Raw genomic sequence first — 19,176 nt, 5'->3', positions numbered from 1 at the left:
AGCCCTCTCACAGGAGCCTTCCGCGGAGCCCTCGCTGAGAAATCTCAAGGGACCTGCACGCAATTCCATGCAGTCCACACACAGGCGCCCAGCGCCCCGGCGAGACCACGGAGACCCTTCAAACAGCGGCCTGACACCCACTCAAATGAGCCTGAGCCACCAGCCGGCTCTGAGTGGATCCCAAGCCATGTAGCAAACTGAAGGTGCAGGAGATCGGTACCAGTGCCCCCAGAGAAAATTCTTGTGTAGTTTTTAATTACTTCTGAAAAAGAATTACAGATTCCCCGTGAAAACCCGCAAAATCCTTTCCTTCACAGGTTTTAGTTAGCTTGAGCTCTGACTCACAGTTGAAAGAATGACAGACTTTGAAAAGAAGCAAAACTCTGCCAGCATCTAATGAGGGAAAAATCTTTGTCCAATTTTAAATATCGTTCAGTCAAATGGCATCAGGGGGTCACATGCTTTGTTTTGCTGGGGACAAGTTCCTGCACTCAAAGTGACTTCTCTCCTTTGGAAACATGATGTAGAGAGGCCTACAGCAAGTGGGATCCATGGTGAAATGAACCAGCAAAGAGGCATCTAACCCCTACTTCCTAGCTGTGCAAATGGCGTGGGATTTCACACAGAATAGCTTGTGCCAGGTTTGTGAGGTTTGCTTTATTTTTCAATGAAGTGAGCCACCTTATCAGACACACGAAGCTTATTCACAAATGTGACAGATGTTTGGCAATATCTCTATTACATTATCTGGCATATTTGTACTTAACTGCCTAATATTAAATGATATTGTTTATTTTACTCCTTTTAAAATACAGTAGTACAGTCAAGATGGTTGTATGGGATGCATGTCTCTAGAACGTGAAAAAATCCTAATGTTCACCTGTGATAACTTAAACTTCTGAACCATTTAGAAGAATTCATAGTTTATATAATTATAAGAAACGTGCATTTTCCAAGACTCAGGAAATTTATATTTTATTTATTTATTATAGGGCTACAAAAAGGATACATTGCTTAAAAGAATTTTGAAATCTTAGAAAATATGTCACTTAATTGGTGCTTGAAATATATATTACCTCATATCGCTTGGGAATTGGCATTTTAACATCTGTTAAAGAAAGTATATCTTTAATCAGCATTTCTATTATAATAATAATAGAGGTCTCACTGTCTGCCTAATACTTTCCAAATTTTGCACTCAGTTGAGACTACATATTTCTCATTGGTCATAAATTCTGTTGCCCTTTACATGGTAAAAACTGGATAATGTACAGATGTCAAGTATTATGTCTGGTTAAGTCTCTCAGGTCACTCTGTGGGGTAACAGTGTCATGGTCCTTTCTCTCAAAAGAGAGGAGTGAGCTGATGTGAGGGCCCTGTGTATTTTCTTTAATTAAGAAAAACAAATATTCAGGCTGTAAAATGTTTTACAAAATCATAGCTATTAATTTTTTGAAATGTGCTCCCTTTGTGACATTTTCTTATGTTACTGAATCACAGAACTCTGGAACGTAGCCACAGATGTCCTCTAATAGCCAATCAATAGTATTTACTAACTAGACTAGCTCGTCGTTTTCCTATAGATACCCACAACTACAACATCTCACATTCATGAAAATGACACTCTCTTCTTGGAAGTTTAAGCTAATATTTCTAAACCATGTATTTGAGATAAAACTAAATTCTAGTAAGAGGTATTATAAAATAATGTAATTCCCAACAAAATATATGAGGATTTAGGAAATACTGGCATGTTTCATAGGAAAACACAGTTGCCTCATCTCATCCTGATAACAAGAAATTTGAGTGACACAGCTCTTTGGTCTAAGCATTTGTGTGTGTGTGTGTGCTTTAGCTGGTCCTCTGGATGGGATGCATTAACATTCTTTTTTTAAGATTTGTGGGCTAGAATATTTTTACATAAGTGATGCATAGGATATGCGGTTTATAAATTAGGCTCTATGACCATTCTCATCCGTCATGGAATGGAACATGAGGGTAAACAGAACAACCGGCACAAACAGTTTCTGGAAAAACCATTACATTTCCTTGAACTTTCCCAGTAGAAGGAAAAAGGGGGGGACTTCAGGTAGGCAGCTGAGATACATTTGCCCCACAAATAAGTACATAAATTTTAGTCTATTAAAACTGGAAGGACTCCCCCAAAGCTATCTGATGAAAGGATTTGCAAAGAGTAGATCAAGAAGGACAGGCAGGTCTAGGGTCTGCTGGCCACGGCCAGGATACCACCTAAAAGATTTGTCCATAGTTGAAGGAGGAACTACAACTTGGCCAAAGTGATGGGTGCTGCTCCTTCCCTCTATTTACTCCTAGATGACCCTGCCTTTCACCACCCTACACCCTATAGCCCTCCTTCATTGTCTGTCTGGGGACTCACTGAGGACTTTAGATGAAGGAGATTAGGTGAGGAAGAAGAAGAGGAGAAGGAGGAGAGCAGGAGTGGGGAGGGAACAGGAGAAGGAGGATGATGAAGGAAAGTCATTACCAAAAAATGACTGTGGCCTCTTCTGTAGTCTGGTCACCTAATGAACAAATGGGGACCCTGAGACAGAGAGGGATTCCCCAAACCATACAGATATTCGCTTTCCACAACTGACTCAGACCAAATGCTTCCTCTGCTACATCATATAACCTGTGTGAAAGAATCCTTTTCATAGATCATCCAGATGATAAACCTAGTGTAAATTATTTCCACCACCACGAGGTTATGGCACGTATTACTGTTTTAGCAAAAAAAAAAAAAAAAAAAAAAAATTCATTTTGCCACTTAAAGTATTTAAGAGTATACTACCCTTCTTTGATAACAGTCTGTTATTTTTCATCATAACATGGCTTAAAAGGAAAAGAAAAACAAGAGAAAGAAACTTCCAGGAAAAACAATGCAATGTAGTGTGATCCACATCCACTTCTCTGGATAGAACTCCATCATGAAAAACATTAACTCTCTGAATCTTGAATCCACCTGCAATTCAAGGTCATCCATGCAGATTTTGAGAGTTGAAGGCAAAAGTACACAAAATCCAGTTCCTGGAAATACCATCCCTGCTTTGCCCCCATGTCCCCACACACCCCCTCACCTGAGCAGCATGGAGTTTCACTAAGAGACTTCTTGATGGGGAAGCCCGCCAGTCAGAGTGGACAAGACAGTATGCTAGGAGGCAGGAAGAAAATGTTAGAACTTCCATTTGCGTTCCTCCTCATCTCATTCTTTTAAAATTCCTATATCTGTATAATCTTTGTCTTGCATATAAATTACGGAACCATAGAACATGCATTTAATTTGCAAATGCATAAATATACACACTGGATCTTCATGCTCAGAAAACTTTTTACTGAGTAGGAGAAGGATAGAAATGTTGGAGAACACTGACATGAACCAGATTCCTGGCCTTTTCTAAGGAATCAAACCAGAATCCAAAACAGCCATGGGCTCTGGGCTCTGTCAGGCAAAGCACATGTGTGTGGCCTGTCCAGGGAGAAGGAGAACCATGAATAAACTCTAGAATATCTGTTTCACCAAACTCTGAAACTCAGAGGGACCCCGTCAGCCCTGAGTTTCACCTTGTAGGCAGAGGGCAGATAACACAGGTAAGTGAACCATTCTCCCCCCACTTGCCTGCAAACACCATGCAGCTGTGGATTGGTAGGGACCCCAAGTCTGTAGTAAGAGCACAGATCCAGTTAGAATACAGTGCAGGAACTTCCGGACCTTCCAGCAGCATCAGAGCTGCAGGGGGAATGTGTGAGGGTGTAGAAGCAAGGGGGACCTCAGGCAGCATCTAGCAGAGATTGGTGAACAGCAGCACACACCATACCCAGGAGAATGGCTTTTAGTTAAGAATGCAGTGGTTTGCATTTACATTAGATTGTTGAAAGCGTCCTGTTGCTTTCGAGGCAAAATTCTGAAGGCAGTAGTTTTATTTACTAATTTAAAAAACAGGTTTTACATATAGAAAATCCACTGGAAGGTGTTTTGGATCAGGTAAACAGTTCTGAAGAAAGAAAAGAAAAATGGACTCATGAAGTCAAATTTATGGATATAGTGACTTGACTAGTAAGCAGGAGAGTAAAAATATTAGACAAAATTAAACATCAGATCAATATACCTAGGGTGCACAACCACTGATCACACTCACAAGCTGGCATATTGAGAAAGGGTCTCAGCTATTAGGCCAAGCAACTGCTGTGATCCAGCTTAAGCACAGGCAGATCGGATACACTTTCTCCCAATTCAGGGGTTTTAAGCTAAGATGAGGGGAGTTTAGTCAATAATGAAGTTTTAGTGAAAGCAGCATCTGTAGTTGTCAGCACTTGCCATTGGAAGATAATGTGTGAACAGCAAGTTGAGAAAGAGAAGTATTTCAGTTTTGATGCCAAAACCAATCACTTGAACACATTACTAGACGTAGAAAATGGACTTAAGAGTCTATACTGGTTGATCCACTGCACACTGTCTACATTACCCAGTAATCTTCAGTAGTTGTCAATATTTCACACACTCTGATCTCTAACACAGCGGGAAGGTCAGATATACTTGTCAAGGTCAAGCTGGATGCCAGTGAAGGACTCAGTGAAAGTGTGAAAATCTTGCAACTTGCTCTCAGATAGATGACCATCAAATGAAACATTTCATGATATGATATATAATAAATGATATATAATATGACATGACATGATTAATGTATCAATACACAAAGGAATGGTAAAAAATACTGATTGATATGATATGATATGACATATAATACAAAATATATGATATGATATGACATGATTGATTTATCAATACAAAAAGGAATGGTAAAAAAAATACTATACATTACAAACTTGAAAAAAGTGTTGCCTGATAATCTCTGGAGACATACTCTATTTTTAACTTCATCCCACATGGCTTCATGGGCTATCATGTCTACACTCTTTTTATTAGGGTAACATTTTTGCTTTTACTCAGTATATGGATAATTTAGCAGTGGTTAAATTCTTTTTTATTAAAACACTTTGTATTCAAATTATGAGCAGACTTTATATACAGTTTATTTGTGCGTGTGGATGTCTTCTTTGTTTTATGTCATCCCACTCTGATATCATTTCACCAGTTTCCTACTGAATAGAGTTGGGGAGGTGTACTGATAAGAGATTTAAATCCTAAGCAAAGGGAATCAACGTGCCCAGGCTGAGAAAGTATTTAAGGGAAGATGGATGAACTGAAATCTTACTGGTGGTGTTCACATTTATGAATTTTTACTATATCAAAATATAACAAGTATAAAATATGGGAGTAGGGGAGCTAAGCAAATCTTAGAAAATAAATTCAAGCTACCAATGCACTTACTCTGTTAATCTGTTTGTCCTTCATACAAACAGATGTATGGGTTTGGCTAGAAGACCTGTACTTTTCCATTGATTTCTAAAATTCTAGAATGATGCCTTCCAATTGAAGCTAAATGCTTCCCCCATGCTTCATTTGTCTTGTGAGAGAAAAAAAAAGAAAAAGCAAAAACAACAACAGCCCTGATGATATCCAGAGGTAAGCCTGGACATAAATACCAAAAGGTATCACAGAATACCAATGCCAAGCAAGATTACTCTGAGATAATGATGAAGTGAGATAAAGTGAAGGCAATTCACAACTGTTTTCTAAGTACAGAAAAAGAAGTCACTGTGCCATCCCCCCAAAATACCAAACACTCCATTCTCTTGGTTAAAATGAGTGACATCTACTTTGTTTCCAGTAATGGCTTTATTTTGACTATAGTCTTCCCTCTTGTAGCTAAAATTTATTGAGATGAATTATAGAATTGCCTTGGCTTTCAGCATCCAATTTAAAGTGGCCCATCACTTTTAGACCCTCTCCCAAGTCACCCAACTAAAGCCCAAATCTTGTAGTAGCTCTTTTCTAACACCCTCTTACTGAGACACCCCAGGATTCCCCATGGTGTGTGTCTTCCCTCACTGCCATGAGTAATAAATCCAACTTGTTCTAGACTAAATTGGTTCCCAGGTGTGTTCCTGGTTGTTTTGGCTGGAGAACATAGACGTTGGAATGATCTCATCCTAACCAGCTAACTCTGGCACCCCGTGGAGAACACCCCCATTCTTCAGCCCTTTCACTAAACACTGCTTACTCCAGAAAGCCTTCTCTACTGCCCCAATGAGGACTGGTCCCCTGTGCTGTGTTGCCTAGACCACTTTGCATTTCTCCCCTGTGACAACCACTGCATATCTTTTTTTTTTTTTTTAACATCTTTATTGGAGTATAATTGCTTTACAATGGTGTGTTAGTTTCTGCTTTATAACAAAGTGTATTAGTTATACATATACATATGTTCCCATATCTCTTCCCTCTTGTGTCTCTCTCCCTCCCACCCTCCCTATCCCACCCCTCTATGTGGTCACAAAGCACCGAGCTGATCTCCCTGTGCTATGTGGCTGCTTCCCACTAGCTATCTATTTTACATTTGGTAGTGTATATATGTCCATGCCACTCTCTCACTTTGTCACAGCTTACCCTTCCCCCTCCCCATATCCTCAAGTCCATTCTCTAGTAGGTCTGTGTCTTTATTTCCGTCCTGCCCCTAGGTTCTTCATGACCTTTTTTTTTTTTTTTCTTAGATTCCATATATACGTGTTAGCATACGGTATTTGTTTTTCTCTTTCTGACTTACTTCACTCTGTATGACAGACTCTAGGTCCATCCACCTCACTACACTGAAAGCTCCTTGCAGGCAAGAGAGAGGAGTGAAGCATGTCTGACCACATTGCCAGTACTTACTCTAGTCCCTGATGAAAAGTGTTTATTAAAAGTTTGTTAATTAATGGACACAAGAATTAAAGTTTTCTAACTTACCTTCTGTATAAATCACAGGAGTGTAATGACATCTCTCAAGTAGCCAATATATTTTGAGAAGAATCTGTAAGAATAAAACAGCATTAAAAATTGATGTTTAATAGGGCAAAGAAAATTCCCAATTATTGAATTTATCATTTATTTTATATTTCAAATATGGATATCCTTGTAGCTTTTGAAATTTTTCATTGTAAAATTTAGGTGTTCACAGAATATGGATTAAAAAGCAAATTTACTTCGAGGTATTGTTTCTATTTTGACACAAAGTCATAAAAAAAAAACTATTACCAAAGAAGATGTTTAAAATAATTTAAATATGTGACTTGTAACAGCTACATATATTGTAAATCTACTGTTCTAAAAATAAGGAGCAAATATCCCTTGTTTACTTTAACATTTAATATGCTGAACAGTCTGGAGAACCATTTATTTACTAACAAATATATGTAAAATAGGGTAGTGAAAAACAACTCCGTGTGCTTTTTTGACTGTTTGAAAATTATATTTGAATTACTGAAAAAACTGAAAATGTTTCAAAACATTATTTGAAAGATGTGTAAGAGAGAGGATAGGAAAATATGCCTGCATATTTATTGCCTAACAATTTAAATTACAAATATGGAGAGTACAAACTTTCAGTTATGAGTAGTTCTAGAAATTTCATGTACAGCATGGTGACTATAGTTAATAATAATGTACTGTATACTTGAAGTTTTCTAGAAGAATAGATCTCAAGTGTTCTCACCACACACACAGACACACAGGCACACACGCACACAAAAGATAACTATGGGAAATAATGAATATGTAAATTAGCTTGATTATGGTATGATTTCCTGATTTCACTTTGTGAAATGATTGTGGAATCATTTTCACAATGTGTATGTAGATCAAAACATTATATTGTACAACCTAAAAATATACAATTTTTATTTGTCAATCATACTTCAATAAAGCTGGAAAAAATACACAGACGTATATATACAGATATATACATGTATACATATATATGTTTTGTGTATGTATATATGCACATACATATGTGTGCGTTTTAGCATCCTTAAATTTGCATTACCTATTCCAGTTTTTGCTGGAAAATACTATTTGTATTGTTCCACAAAACATAGCACACCAAGGTTGATCAGCAGATTTGAATCCCAAGTAACTGTCCTCTCTCTCCAGCAGTTTCTGACAGGTTTGCCTGTCCTTGGGTTTGGTGAATTCCCTCCCTGCTCTCACCTCCACTGGCAGAATCCCCAGCTTACCCCGACCCTCTAGTTACAGCCCTAATCCTCCAAAAATTTCATGAACATAAAGAAAGGTTTCTCCTCAGGAAAACACTGCATGGTTCTACTGTTGACCAACTATGGGTTTATAATATGATCAATTCATGTGATTTGTCTACAAACCTGGAAGGGCAAATTGAATACATTTTATTTTCTCTCAGAATAAGTGAAGGTACACATCAATCTACAATTGAAAATAAAATTTCATTAAAATGTACTTAAAAAAGAACTCCTTGCCTAGCCCTAGATCCCAGAGGTTTTCTCCCAGTATTTTTTCTAAAAGTTTTATAGTATTATATTTTATATTTAATTTTGTGATCCATTTTTGAGTTAATTAGTGTGAAAGGGGTGAAGTTTGGGTTGAGTTTTTTTAGCCTGTGGACATCCGTTTTCTCCAGCATCGTTTGTTAAAAAGACTAGGCTTCCTCTCTCAGAACGAAATTAGTAAAGTGAAAAAAAAATGAAACATAAAACTGAAAGTGAAGATTTTTATTCTTTGTAAAAAAGTTTTAATATCTCTCCGTTAATAAACAAATAACAATTTATGGATAGAGTTATGTTAAACAATTATTTTGCAATTGAATCATGCTCAAAATCAACCCACCAAGTTTGAGAAAAAGACCTCGTTAACTGAACCGCTATGGAGACCAGCACAACTCCCAGGTATATTGGTGAATTTGAGAGAGAACTTGATAGCACATGGCCGCAGTTTACTTGGCTGAGTGCCACCTGCATAGGCACAAATGACCCAGTTCTGAAACTCATCTGGCTCCTGAGCAAACGAAATGTAAAGGACTATGTATTAGTTTCCTGTTGATGCATAACAGATTACCACAAGCTAAGTGGCTTCAAATAACACCCATTTATTAACGTATAGTTTACAGCAGGCTGGATTCAATGGTCAGAGTATCATAAGGCTGAGAGGAAGGTGTTAGCAAGGCAGATTCCTTGTCTGGAGGCTCTAGGAAGACATCTGCCTCTAGGCTCATTTAGGTTGTTAGAGTACGGTTCCTTGCTGTTGGAAGTGTTAGGTCCCTTATTTTCTGGCTGTCACCCAGAGTCCTTTCTCAGCATCTTAAGACCACCCACATTCCTTTTCATGTGTTTTCCTCTGCCTTCAAGCCAGCAATGATCTATCAAGTCACCTTGTACATCAAATCTCTCTGACCTTCTCTTCTGCTGCCAGATGGAGCAAACTCTGTACGCAAAGTGCTTACCTGATTGGGTCCAGTCCACCTGGATAAACTCTATGTATTAAGATCAATCCATTCAGTTTTAACTACAACTGCAAATTCTCTTCACAGCAGTATCCAGATTAGTGTTTGAATGAAGAATCAGAGAACAGGAATCTTGGAAAACCAGGTTTAGAAATCTTCCTACTATAAGCCTGTAATGAGTTAAGCGCATTTAAGCCCTTCTGGGCTTTCCCAGAGGGGTCTTGTAGTTGATGATGAAACATTCTAGTTAGTTACCATGTGATATTTACACATTAATCCTCTACATCTTCCTGGGACCTGCGATGTCCTCCAGCTCTTCCACATTCATCAGGTTCCATAAAGTTCCTCAAAGGCACTACCATCCTCACCTGGTGTGGCCGAAAATTCCACCAGTGGCAAAGCAGGAGATTCCTTGAGGTGCCCCTTGATGAGGGGCAGGAGAGAGGACATGGTCTTCTTTTCTGCTTTGGTTTACAAAATTTAAAGACGTATCAAAATTTCAGAGCTTTTGTTGACAGTTTTTTTGTTTTCACGTCTAACTCTTTGTCCTCTCCTCCATGGGGCTCAGGCATCAATGAATGGACCTGGTCCAGGTGATGAATCTAACTAACAGGAACAACCAGGATTTGACCCGGACCAGACCTCCTCTAAGATGTCTAAGTTTTGGTCTCACTTTAACTCACGACCAATAACTTCACAAGGGCCCTCATTGTTGCCCAACAATTCTAACATATTCCTTTGTCTGTTCACTCTCTCATGCTCCTAAATTATTTCATACTTCACATCTTCTCTTTCTGAAAACTTCCCAAGTCTCCTCCTCAGTGACCACCCTCAGCTGATGACTTGCTTCTGCTGACTAAAAACAATTGCACAGCGTGAGAGTTGTGAGTTAAGTTTTATCTGGGGCAAAATGAGGACTATAGCCTGGGAGACAGCATATCGAATAGCTCTGAGAAAGTGCTCCAAAGAGGAAGTGGGGAAGGTCACTATATATGTGATTTTGGTGAAGGAGGAGTACATGCAATCAAGCAGATATTTTTTGCAGAAGGTCCTGCTAGTTTCGTGAAGGTTACTGCTAGTCATGAGGAGCAGACATCACCATGAAGAATTTTTTAGTGCTTTTCTAAATATGAGGAGATGCAAGAATTGGGCTCATAAAATCATCTCCTGAAAATATCTAACTGTCTAAGGACCTGTTCTGCCAGTTTTTTCCAGAGCACAGAGTGCCTCATTTCTGATCTCCACCCTGAATTCCTTTCAGGGGGTGTTGAAGGTCAGCAGATGCAGTGGCTCATAATTTAATTTTTGTAGAGGTAGATGGCAAGTGCCAATTTGTATGTGACATTTCCATAGGCCTGAGAAGACAGAAGCAATCGGAAGGCAACTTCCCTATTTTCCCCACATCTGCCCACCTACAGGCCATTGTGTCCATGCACCCTGCCTTCCCTCCTGACACAGTGGATTCACTGTCCATGCCCCGTTCAGAGACCAAACCTTCCACTTTGCACCAGAATCTATCTACTCTCTCCAACAAAAAGATACAAGGCAGTATACTGCCCCAGATATTCAACACCACCACCTCATGGATAAACAATAAAAATTTTATTTAATCATTACAATCAGCATACAATGGTACCATACGTTTTGCATCTTAAAAAATAAATACATAATACCTCTTTTGACCTCCATATCCACCTCTAAATACTCCTCCATTTCTCTTCTCCAACTTACATATATACTTGAAATTTTCTTTTTTTAAATTGAGGTACAATTGACATAGAACATTATATTACTTTCAAGTATACAACATAATGATTCAATATTTACATATATTGCAAAATGATCACCACAACAGATCTAGTTAGCATCCATCACCATACACAAGAATTTTTTTCTTGTGATGAGAACTTTTTTTTTTTAAATTTATTTTCTTTTGGCTGTGCTGGGTCTTTGTTGCTGCATGTGGGCTTTCTCTAGTTGCAGCAGGCAGGGGCTTCTCATTGCAGTGGCTTCTCTTGTTGTGGAGCACGGGCTCTAGGCACGTGGGCTTCAGTAGTTTCAGCATGTGGGCTCAGTGGTTGTGGCACATGGGCCCTAGAGCGCGCAGGCTTCAGTAGTTGCAGCACGTGGGCTCTAGGGCACACCGGCTCAGTAGCTGTGGCTCACTGGCTTAGTTGCTCCAAGGCACGTGGGATCTTCCCGGACCAGGGATTGAACCCATGTCCCCTGCATTGACAGGCGGATTCTTAACCACTGCGCCACCAGGGAAGTCCTGATGAGAACTTTTAAGATCTACTCTCTTAGCAACTTTCAAATACGCAGTACAGTATTATTAACTGTAGTCACCATGCTGTACATTACATCCCTATGACTTAATTATTTTATAGCTGAAAATAAATTTTATTTTAAATGAATTTTATTTTATAGCAGATGCAAACTATTATATACAGGATGGATAAACAACAAGGTCCTACTGCATAGCACAGGGAACTATACCCAAGCACAGGGAACTGTATCCAATCTCCTGGGATAAACCATAATGGAAAATAATATTTTTAAAAATGTCTCTATGTGTATAACTGAGTCACTTTGCTGTACAACAGAGATTGGCACAACATTGTACACCAACTAGACCACAATTAAATAAATAAATAAATAAATAGGATGGCAAAGAGTAGAAATCAATCAGTCTCCTTCCTTTATGTTTAAAAGTAAGCATGCTGTTATGTTAAACAAAATTCAAAATTGAAATTACGTAAAAATTCCTACAGAATTCATTCTGCAGAAGAGGCTGAGGAAATAACAAGCATGGCAGCCATAGCAATACAATAAAATATGAGTCCTATGGGACCACAGAGCTCTTGCTATCATTAGCAGTTGAACAGAAGTGGAGAGTCAACATCAAATAGCAGCTACCTGGATCTGTAACAGCTAAAATAATACTCATATGATTATAAATATAAATAGCACAGGGGAGAGAAATGGGCGTGGGTTTAATAAATTGAAATTCAAGTATAATTCCAGAACGAAAACCAATTCCTTAGGACTGATTATGGCAAGATAGTTGTACTTTATATACTTTATCTTTTGGTACATTATTAGAAACTTGTGCAAACATCAGAGCACCTTATTACTTTTCCAGCACAAGAATTATTGATTATAAGAGACACCATTAATACTTTAAGAGGACTAAAAGAGGAAAAATAAATACTAGATTAAATATGCACTTTAATTTTAAAATTCATACTGACTAGTAAGTATGAAATAGTAAGTATGAAGAACATGTCTAACCACTGAAGGATCACAGCAACAGTCTCAACATACTGATTAGTAATTAGACTATTTTAGTAGCTTCAGTCAGGGTGGATACCACATTACAAAAGGCACATTAATGAACAAATGTAGCTCTAGAGGAAAACAAACAGGAGATGAGGATTCTGAAAATTTTTCCTTAGAACTCAATGGCCATGTCTAAGATTGGCTGAGAGTATAAGACCTAACGGAGGAGTAGTAACATATGGAAGTAAGATCCAACTAGCTAAGAAAAGATAGGTGAATACCACGGACATTGGTTTTCAAAGAGGGATGTTTGTAATGAACCCAGACTCTCCTGGTCTGCCTGGAGCCCTCTCAGCAGAGTTGGACAACACTTGCAGGATGCTATACAAAACAACATCTGTGGCACAGAAAGTTTAACTAGAGGACTGACATGTGTGCGACCAGAGGACATGCATTTAAGAGGGACTTTAAGGATATCTAGTGTGACTCCACAATTCCATGGATGAGTTAACCAAGGCCCAAGGAAGAGAATAATAATGCAGTTGATAAAGAGCTGGGCTTGGTCTAATCCAACTTTGCAAATTTAGTGATAAGACTAAAATTCTAGAGGGTCACCACTTTTCATTCTGAGAGCCCTGAATTTCAAACTCAGAGCTGTTTTTTCTCAGGAGATGGGTTCTCAGGCAGCTGCTTCCTGAAGAACATACACTGCTAATAAAAGACTAATACACAATTAAACATTCTAGCAGTCCTCATTTATTTGGCTTACATCCTCATATTCCCCTTTAATATTTTTAGACACTATCAAGGTTTACAATCCTAATCCAGTATAAACTGTAAACACACACATATACATACACAGACAGGAAGTTTCTTTCAGAAGTTTCGTAATTTTCTACGGTCTTTATTACAAAACTGTATCCCATGGAGTGCACAGCTTGGGAAGTCAACGGCATTTCCTTTCTAAATCCCTCTTTGTTAAGTCATGCCTTTAAGTGCACTTATAGCACCAAACTCAGGGCTATTAAAGGCAAATTGATAATTTTTCACGCTGAAATCTATCTATACTTACCCACCTATTTTTACCATGGTGGTACTCTCCAAAACTTTGAAGTCACTCAAGCTGATTTTTCCCAGAAGGAACTCATTCTATTAGTAAATGTTAATGCCAAGAATATAGATAATCACAACAAAAAGAATAAAATACCTAGGAATAAACCTACCTAAGGAGGCAAAAGACCTGTACTCAGGAAACTGTAAGATACTGATGAAATAAATCAAAGATGACACAAACAGATGGAGAGATGTACCATGTTCTTGGACTGGAAGAAGAAATATTGTGAAAATGACTATACTACCCAAAGCAATCTACAGATTCAATGCAATCCCTATCAAATTACCAATGGCATTTTTTACAGAACTAGAACAAAAAATCTTAAAATTTGTATAGAGACAAAAAAGACCCCAAATAGCCAAAGCAGTCTTGAGGGAAAAAAACGGAGCTGGAGGAATCAGACTCCCTGACTTCACACTATACTACAAAGCTACAGTCATCAAGACAATATGGTACTGGCACAAAAACAGAAATATAGATCAATGGAACAAGATAGGAAGCCCAGAGATAAACCCACGCACCTATGGTCAACTAGTCTATGACAAAGGAGGCAACGATATACAGTGGAGAAAAGACAGCCTCTTCAATAAGTGGTGTTGGGAAAACTGGACAGCTACATGTAAAAGAATGAAATTACAACACTTCCTAACACCATACAAAAAAATAAACTCAAAATGGATTAAAGACCTAAATGTAAAACCAGACACTATAAAACCCTTAAAGGAAAACATAAGCAGAACACTTTTTGACATAAATCGCAGCAAGATCTTTTTTAATCCACCTCCTAGAGTTATGAAAATAAAAACAAAAATAAACAAATGGGACCTAATGAAACTTAAAAGCTTTTGCACAGCAAAGGAAACCATAAACAAAACAAAAGGACAACCCTCAGAATGGGAGAAAATATTTGCAAATGAAGCAATTGACAAGGGATTAATCTCCAAAATATACAAACAGCTCATGCAGCTCAATATCAAAAAAACAAATAACTCAATCAAAAAATGGGCAGAAGACCTAAACAGACATTTCTCCAAATAAGACATACAGATGGCCAAAAAGCACATAAAAAGATGCTCAACGTCACTAATTATTAGAGAAATGCAAATCACAACTACAATGAGGTATCACCTCACACTGGCCAGAATGGCTGTCATCAAAAACCTACAAACAATAAATGCTGGAGAGGGTGTGGAGAAAACGGAACCCTCCTACACTGTTGGTAGGAATGTAAACTGGTACAGCCACTATAGAAAACAGTATGGAGGTTCCTTAAAAAACTAAAAATAGAGCTACAATATCATCCATCAATCCCCCTCCTGGGCATATACCCAGAGAAAACCATAATTTGAAAAGATATGTGCACCCCAATGTTTTTTGCAGCACTATTTACAATAGCCAGGACATGGAAGCAACCTAAATGTCCATCAACAAAGGAATGGATAAAGAAGATGTGATATATATATATATATATATATATATATATATATATATATATATATATATATACACACAATGGAATATTACTCAGCCATAAAAAAGAACAAAATAATGTCATTTGCAACAACATGGATGGACCTAGAGATTGTCATACTGAGTGAAGTAAGCCAGACACAGAAAGACAAATATCATATGATATCACTTACATGTGGAATCTAAATAAATGATACAAATGAGCTTATTTACAAAATATAAGTAGAGTCACAGATGTAGAAAACAAACTTGTGGTTACCAGGGGATAAGGGGGGGAGGAATAAATTGGGAGACTGGTATTGACATATACACACTATTATATATAAAAGAGATAACTAATAAGAACCTGCTGTATAGCACATGGAATGCTACTCAATACTCTGTAATGGCCTATATGGGAAAAGAATCTTAAAAAAAAAAAAAAGTGGATACATGTATATATATAACTGATTCCCTTTGTTGTACACCTGAAACTAACACAACATTGTAAATCAACTATATTCCAATAAAAGATTTTTAAAAAGAACATAGGTAAATTGCTCTCCTCAAGAACCTTTATACTCTTTAAATTATTTCATACTGCATGACAGTTAGTAATAGCAAAGAAAAGTGATTTCAGTTACCCCACAAATTGGTACTATAGTGCCGTGAAGACACTTGATTGACTAGGATGTTAGTGCACTGTAATTTTCTGATTAATTAAAATATCTAGGTTTCTTAAAGTTATTTATTTAATGTAGCCAATAAACGGCTGATAGACACTAAATTTAATAAAAGAGGAGAAAATCAGGATCTCCAATACAGGGAAACCAAAATGGTTTAAAAAGTTATCATGCATTACTATTACGATTAAACCTCAAGGGAATGAAGTCAGGGAAGATAGTGAAGTTGGAAGCACCAAGAATTCATCTCTCTACCTGGACAGCAACTGTACTAGGAGAAACTATCAGAGGTGGATACTTTGGAACTTTGGAGTTTATTTGAACACTTGTAACTTCAAGGGGATAGCTTGGCTAGGACATTTTCATTAATTTTGGTTTATTTCAACCATTAGGGTGGTTGCAGCTACTCAGCCCCCTACCCCAGCCCCATACCAGACAGCTGTGAAGAACGTAACCCAAATTTCTGGAGCAGCTTCCTCTGGAGCCAGGGTGGCCAATAAGATCCTTGTCATCCACATGTAGGTTCTTGGTTCTAACTGTGAATTACTGCTCTCACTGCTGAAGTGTGGATATGGAGGCTGGCCACCAATGTTCCAACTGCCACCAGCTGAAGTAATTTCCAGGAGGTTTAAAAGAGCCACCTGTTTTTTTGTTTGCTTGCTTTTTGTTTGTTTGTTTGTTTTTGATATTCAAAAGCAACTATGTATATGGGGGAATTTAGAAAGCCACCATGCATACCTAGGGAAATATGGAGCTCAGAAAAGACATGCAGAAGATCTTAAGCTTTTACTCCAATACAGAGACACCTTATAGCAACTTTTTAAAGTACCAAACTCTGAGGAAAAGGGAAAATCTGATTTCCCCAGTTTCCATGTTATCAAATTCAAAAGTCCAATTTTCAATAAAAAAACAACAAGGCATACAAAGAAACAAGAATGTATAGCTGATTCAAAGAAGCAAAATAAAGCAACAGAAAATGTACCTGAGGAAGCAGAGATGTCAAAATTACTAGACAAAGATTTTAAAACAACTCTTTTAAAGACACTCAAAGAGCTAAAGGAAGACATGGACAAAGGAAAATAATATATTAAAAAATATCAATGAAGAGAATAAATTATTTTCAAATAGAACCAAAAAGAAATTTTGATGCTGAAAAGTACAATAACTGAAATGAAAAATACCTCAAAAGGGTTAAAAAGCAGATTTGTGCAAGTGGAAGAATAAGTGAACATAAAGAAAGAACAACTGAAATTATCAAGTCTAAGGAACAGAAAGAAAAAAGAATGAAGAAAATTGAACAGAGCCTAAGAGACCTGTGAAACACCATCAAGTGGACCAACATAGGCATTGTGGGAATGCCATCAGGAGAAGAGAGAGAGAAAGGAACGAAATGAATAACGCCTGAAAACTCCCCAAATTTAAAGGATTGAAATTGCAATAAATGCATCTACAAATCCAAGAAGCTCAAAAACTCCAAATAGAATAAACTCAAAAATACTCACACTGAGATACATTATAATCAAAATGTTGAAAGACAGAGACAAAGAGACGATCTTGAAAGCAGCAAGAGAGAAGTGACTCATCACATACAAGTGATCCCCAATGAGGTTATCTGTCAATTTCTCATCAGAAAGCTTGAAGGCCAGAAGTCAGTGGGTTGATATACTCAATATGCTTAAAGGAAAAAAAAACTGTTGATGGGCGACTTTATATCCAATAAAGCTACTCTTCAAAAATGAGGGAGAAATGACACCCCTAGATTTTAAAAAGCTGAGGGAGGTCATTACCACCAGACCTTCCCTCCAAGAAATGTTAAAGGGAGTGCTTCAGGTTGAAATGAAAGGAAGATAGTAACTTGAAGCCATATAAAGAAATTAGGGTAAAGGTAAATGCATGGGCAACTGTAAAAGCTACTATTACTGTAATTTTGGTTGAGCCTGACTTTTATTTTCTAAAGCGTTTAAAATACAAATGCATAAAAATTATTAATCTATTTTATTGTATACAAAATGTGTAATGATGTAATCTATGACATTAATAACAGAAACTGAGGGTGGTGTGGTATAGTAGTGAGCTTTTTTATGTTATTGAAGTTAAGTTGGCATCAATTCAAATTAGATTATTATAACTTTGCGATATTAAATATAATACCCATGGTAACCACCAAGAAAATATCTATAGGATATACGTATAAAGAATTAAGAAGAGAATTGAAATATTTCACTATGAAAAGTTAACTAAAAATAAAGCAGTAATGGAGAAAATGAGGGACATAAAAACCTATAGGCATAGAGAAAACATATTTGTTTTCTGAAAATTGGCAGAAGTAAATCCCTCCTTATCAGTAACTACCTTAAGTGTAAATGGATTAAACTCTCCAATAAAAATACAGAGATTGGCACAATGAATAAATATTTATAATTCAACTATGTGGTCTCTATCAGAGACTCACATTACTTCCAAAGACAAATAGGTTGAACGTAAAATGATAGAAAAAATATTTCATACAAATGATGATGAAAATAGGGCTGGAGTGGCTACACTAATATCAAACAAAATAGACTTTAACTCTAAAAAGTTTACAAGAGACAAAGAAGATGTATCTTAATAAAAGTCTCAAGAAATAATCTAAGTATTCATCAACAGATAAATGGATAAAGATGTGGTATATATATACTATGAATATTACTCAGCCATAAAAAAGAATAAAATTCTGCCATTTGCAACAAAGTGAATGGACCTAGAGAGTACTATGCTTAGTGAAATAAGTCAGACAGAAAAAGACAAATACTCTATGTTATCACATATGTGGTATCTGAAAAAATAAAACAAAGGTATATAACAAATTAGAAACAGACTCACAGATATGGAAAACAAACTAGTGGTTACCAGTGGGGAGAGGGAAGGGGAGAAAGGCAAAATAGGGGTATGGGATTAAGAGATACAAACTACTATATACAAAATAGACAAGCAACAAGGATATATTGTACAGCATAGGGAATATAGCCATTATTTTGTAATAACTTTACATGGAGTATAACCTATAAAAATATTGAATCACTATGTCTACACCTGAAACTAATAAAATGTTGTAAATCAACTATACTTCAATAAAAAATTAAATTAAAAAAGGTTCGATATCACAATGAAAATAGAAATTATAAACATTTATGCACTTAATAAAATACCTCAAAATATATGAAGCAAAAAATTGATAGAACAGAAGGTGAGAAATAGAGAGCTCTATAATAATAGTGGTGATTTCAATACCCTGCTTTCAGTA

General features: G+C 37.0%; 1 protein-coding gene across 12 annotated transcripts in view; it reads right to left on the bottom strand.

Annotated features, from left to right (window-relative positions):
- The window catches only part of LOC132368245 (uncharacterized), a 670,503-nt gene that overhangs the window by 321,622 nt on the left and 329,705 nt on the right, over window positions 1-19,176 (bottom strand). For all 12 annotated transcript variants that reach the window (XR_009504000.1, XR_009504001.1, XR_009503999.1 and 9 more), the window contains exons 7-8: window positions 6,866-6,929; window positions 3,099-3,172 (exon numbers count right to left, since the gene is read on the bottom strand). Coding sequence is in view for 9 of the 12 variants with exons in the window: in XM_059927014.1 (XP_059782997.1) it covers window positions 3,099-3,172; window positions 6,866-6,929 (138 nt within the window). In the remaining 3 variants the exon portion in view is untranslated. The remainder of the gene's footprint in view (window positions 1-3,098; window positions 3,173-6,865; window positions 6,930-19,176) is intronic.

Source organism: Balaenoptera ricei, chromosome 6 (assembly GCF_028023285.1).
Source record: "Balaenoptera ricei isolate mBalRic1 chromosome 6, mBalRic1.hap2, whole genome shotgun sequence".
Lineage (NCBI taxonomy): Eukaryota > Metazoa > Chordata > Mammalia > Artiodactyla > Balaenopteridae > Balaenoptera > Balaenoptera ricei.
This window is presented reverse-complemented; position numbering and strand designations above follow the sequence as displayed.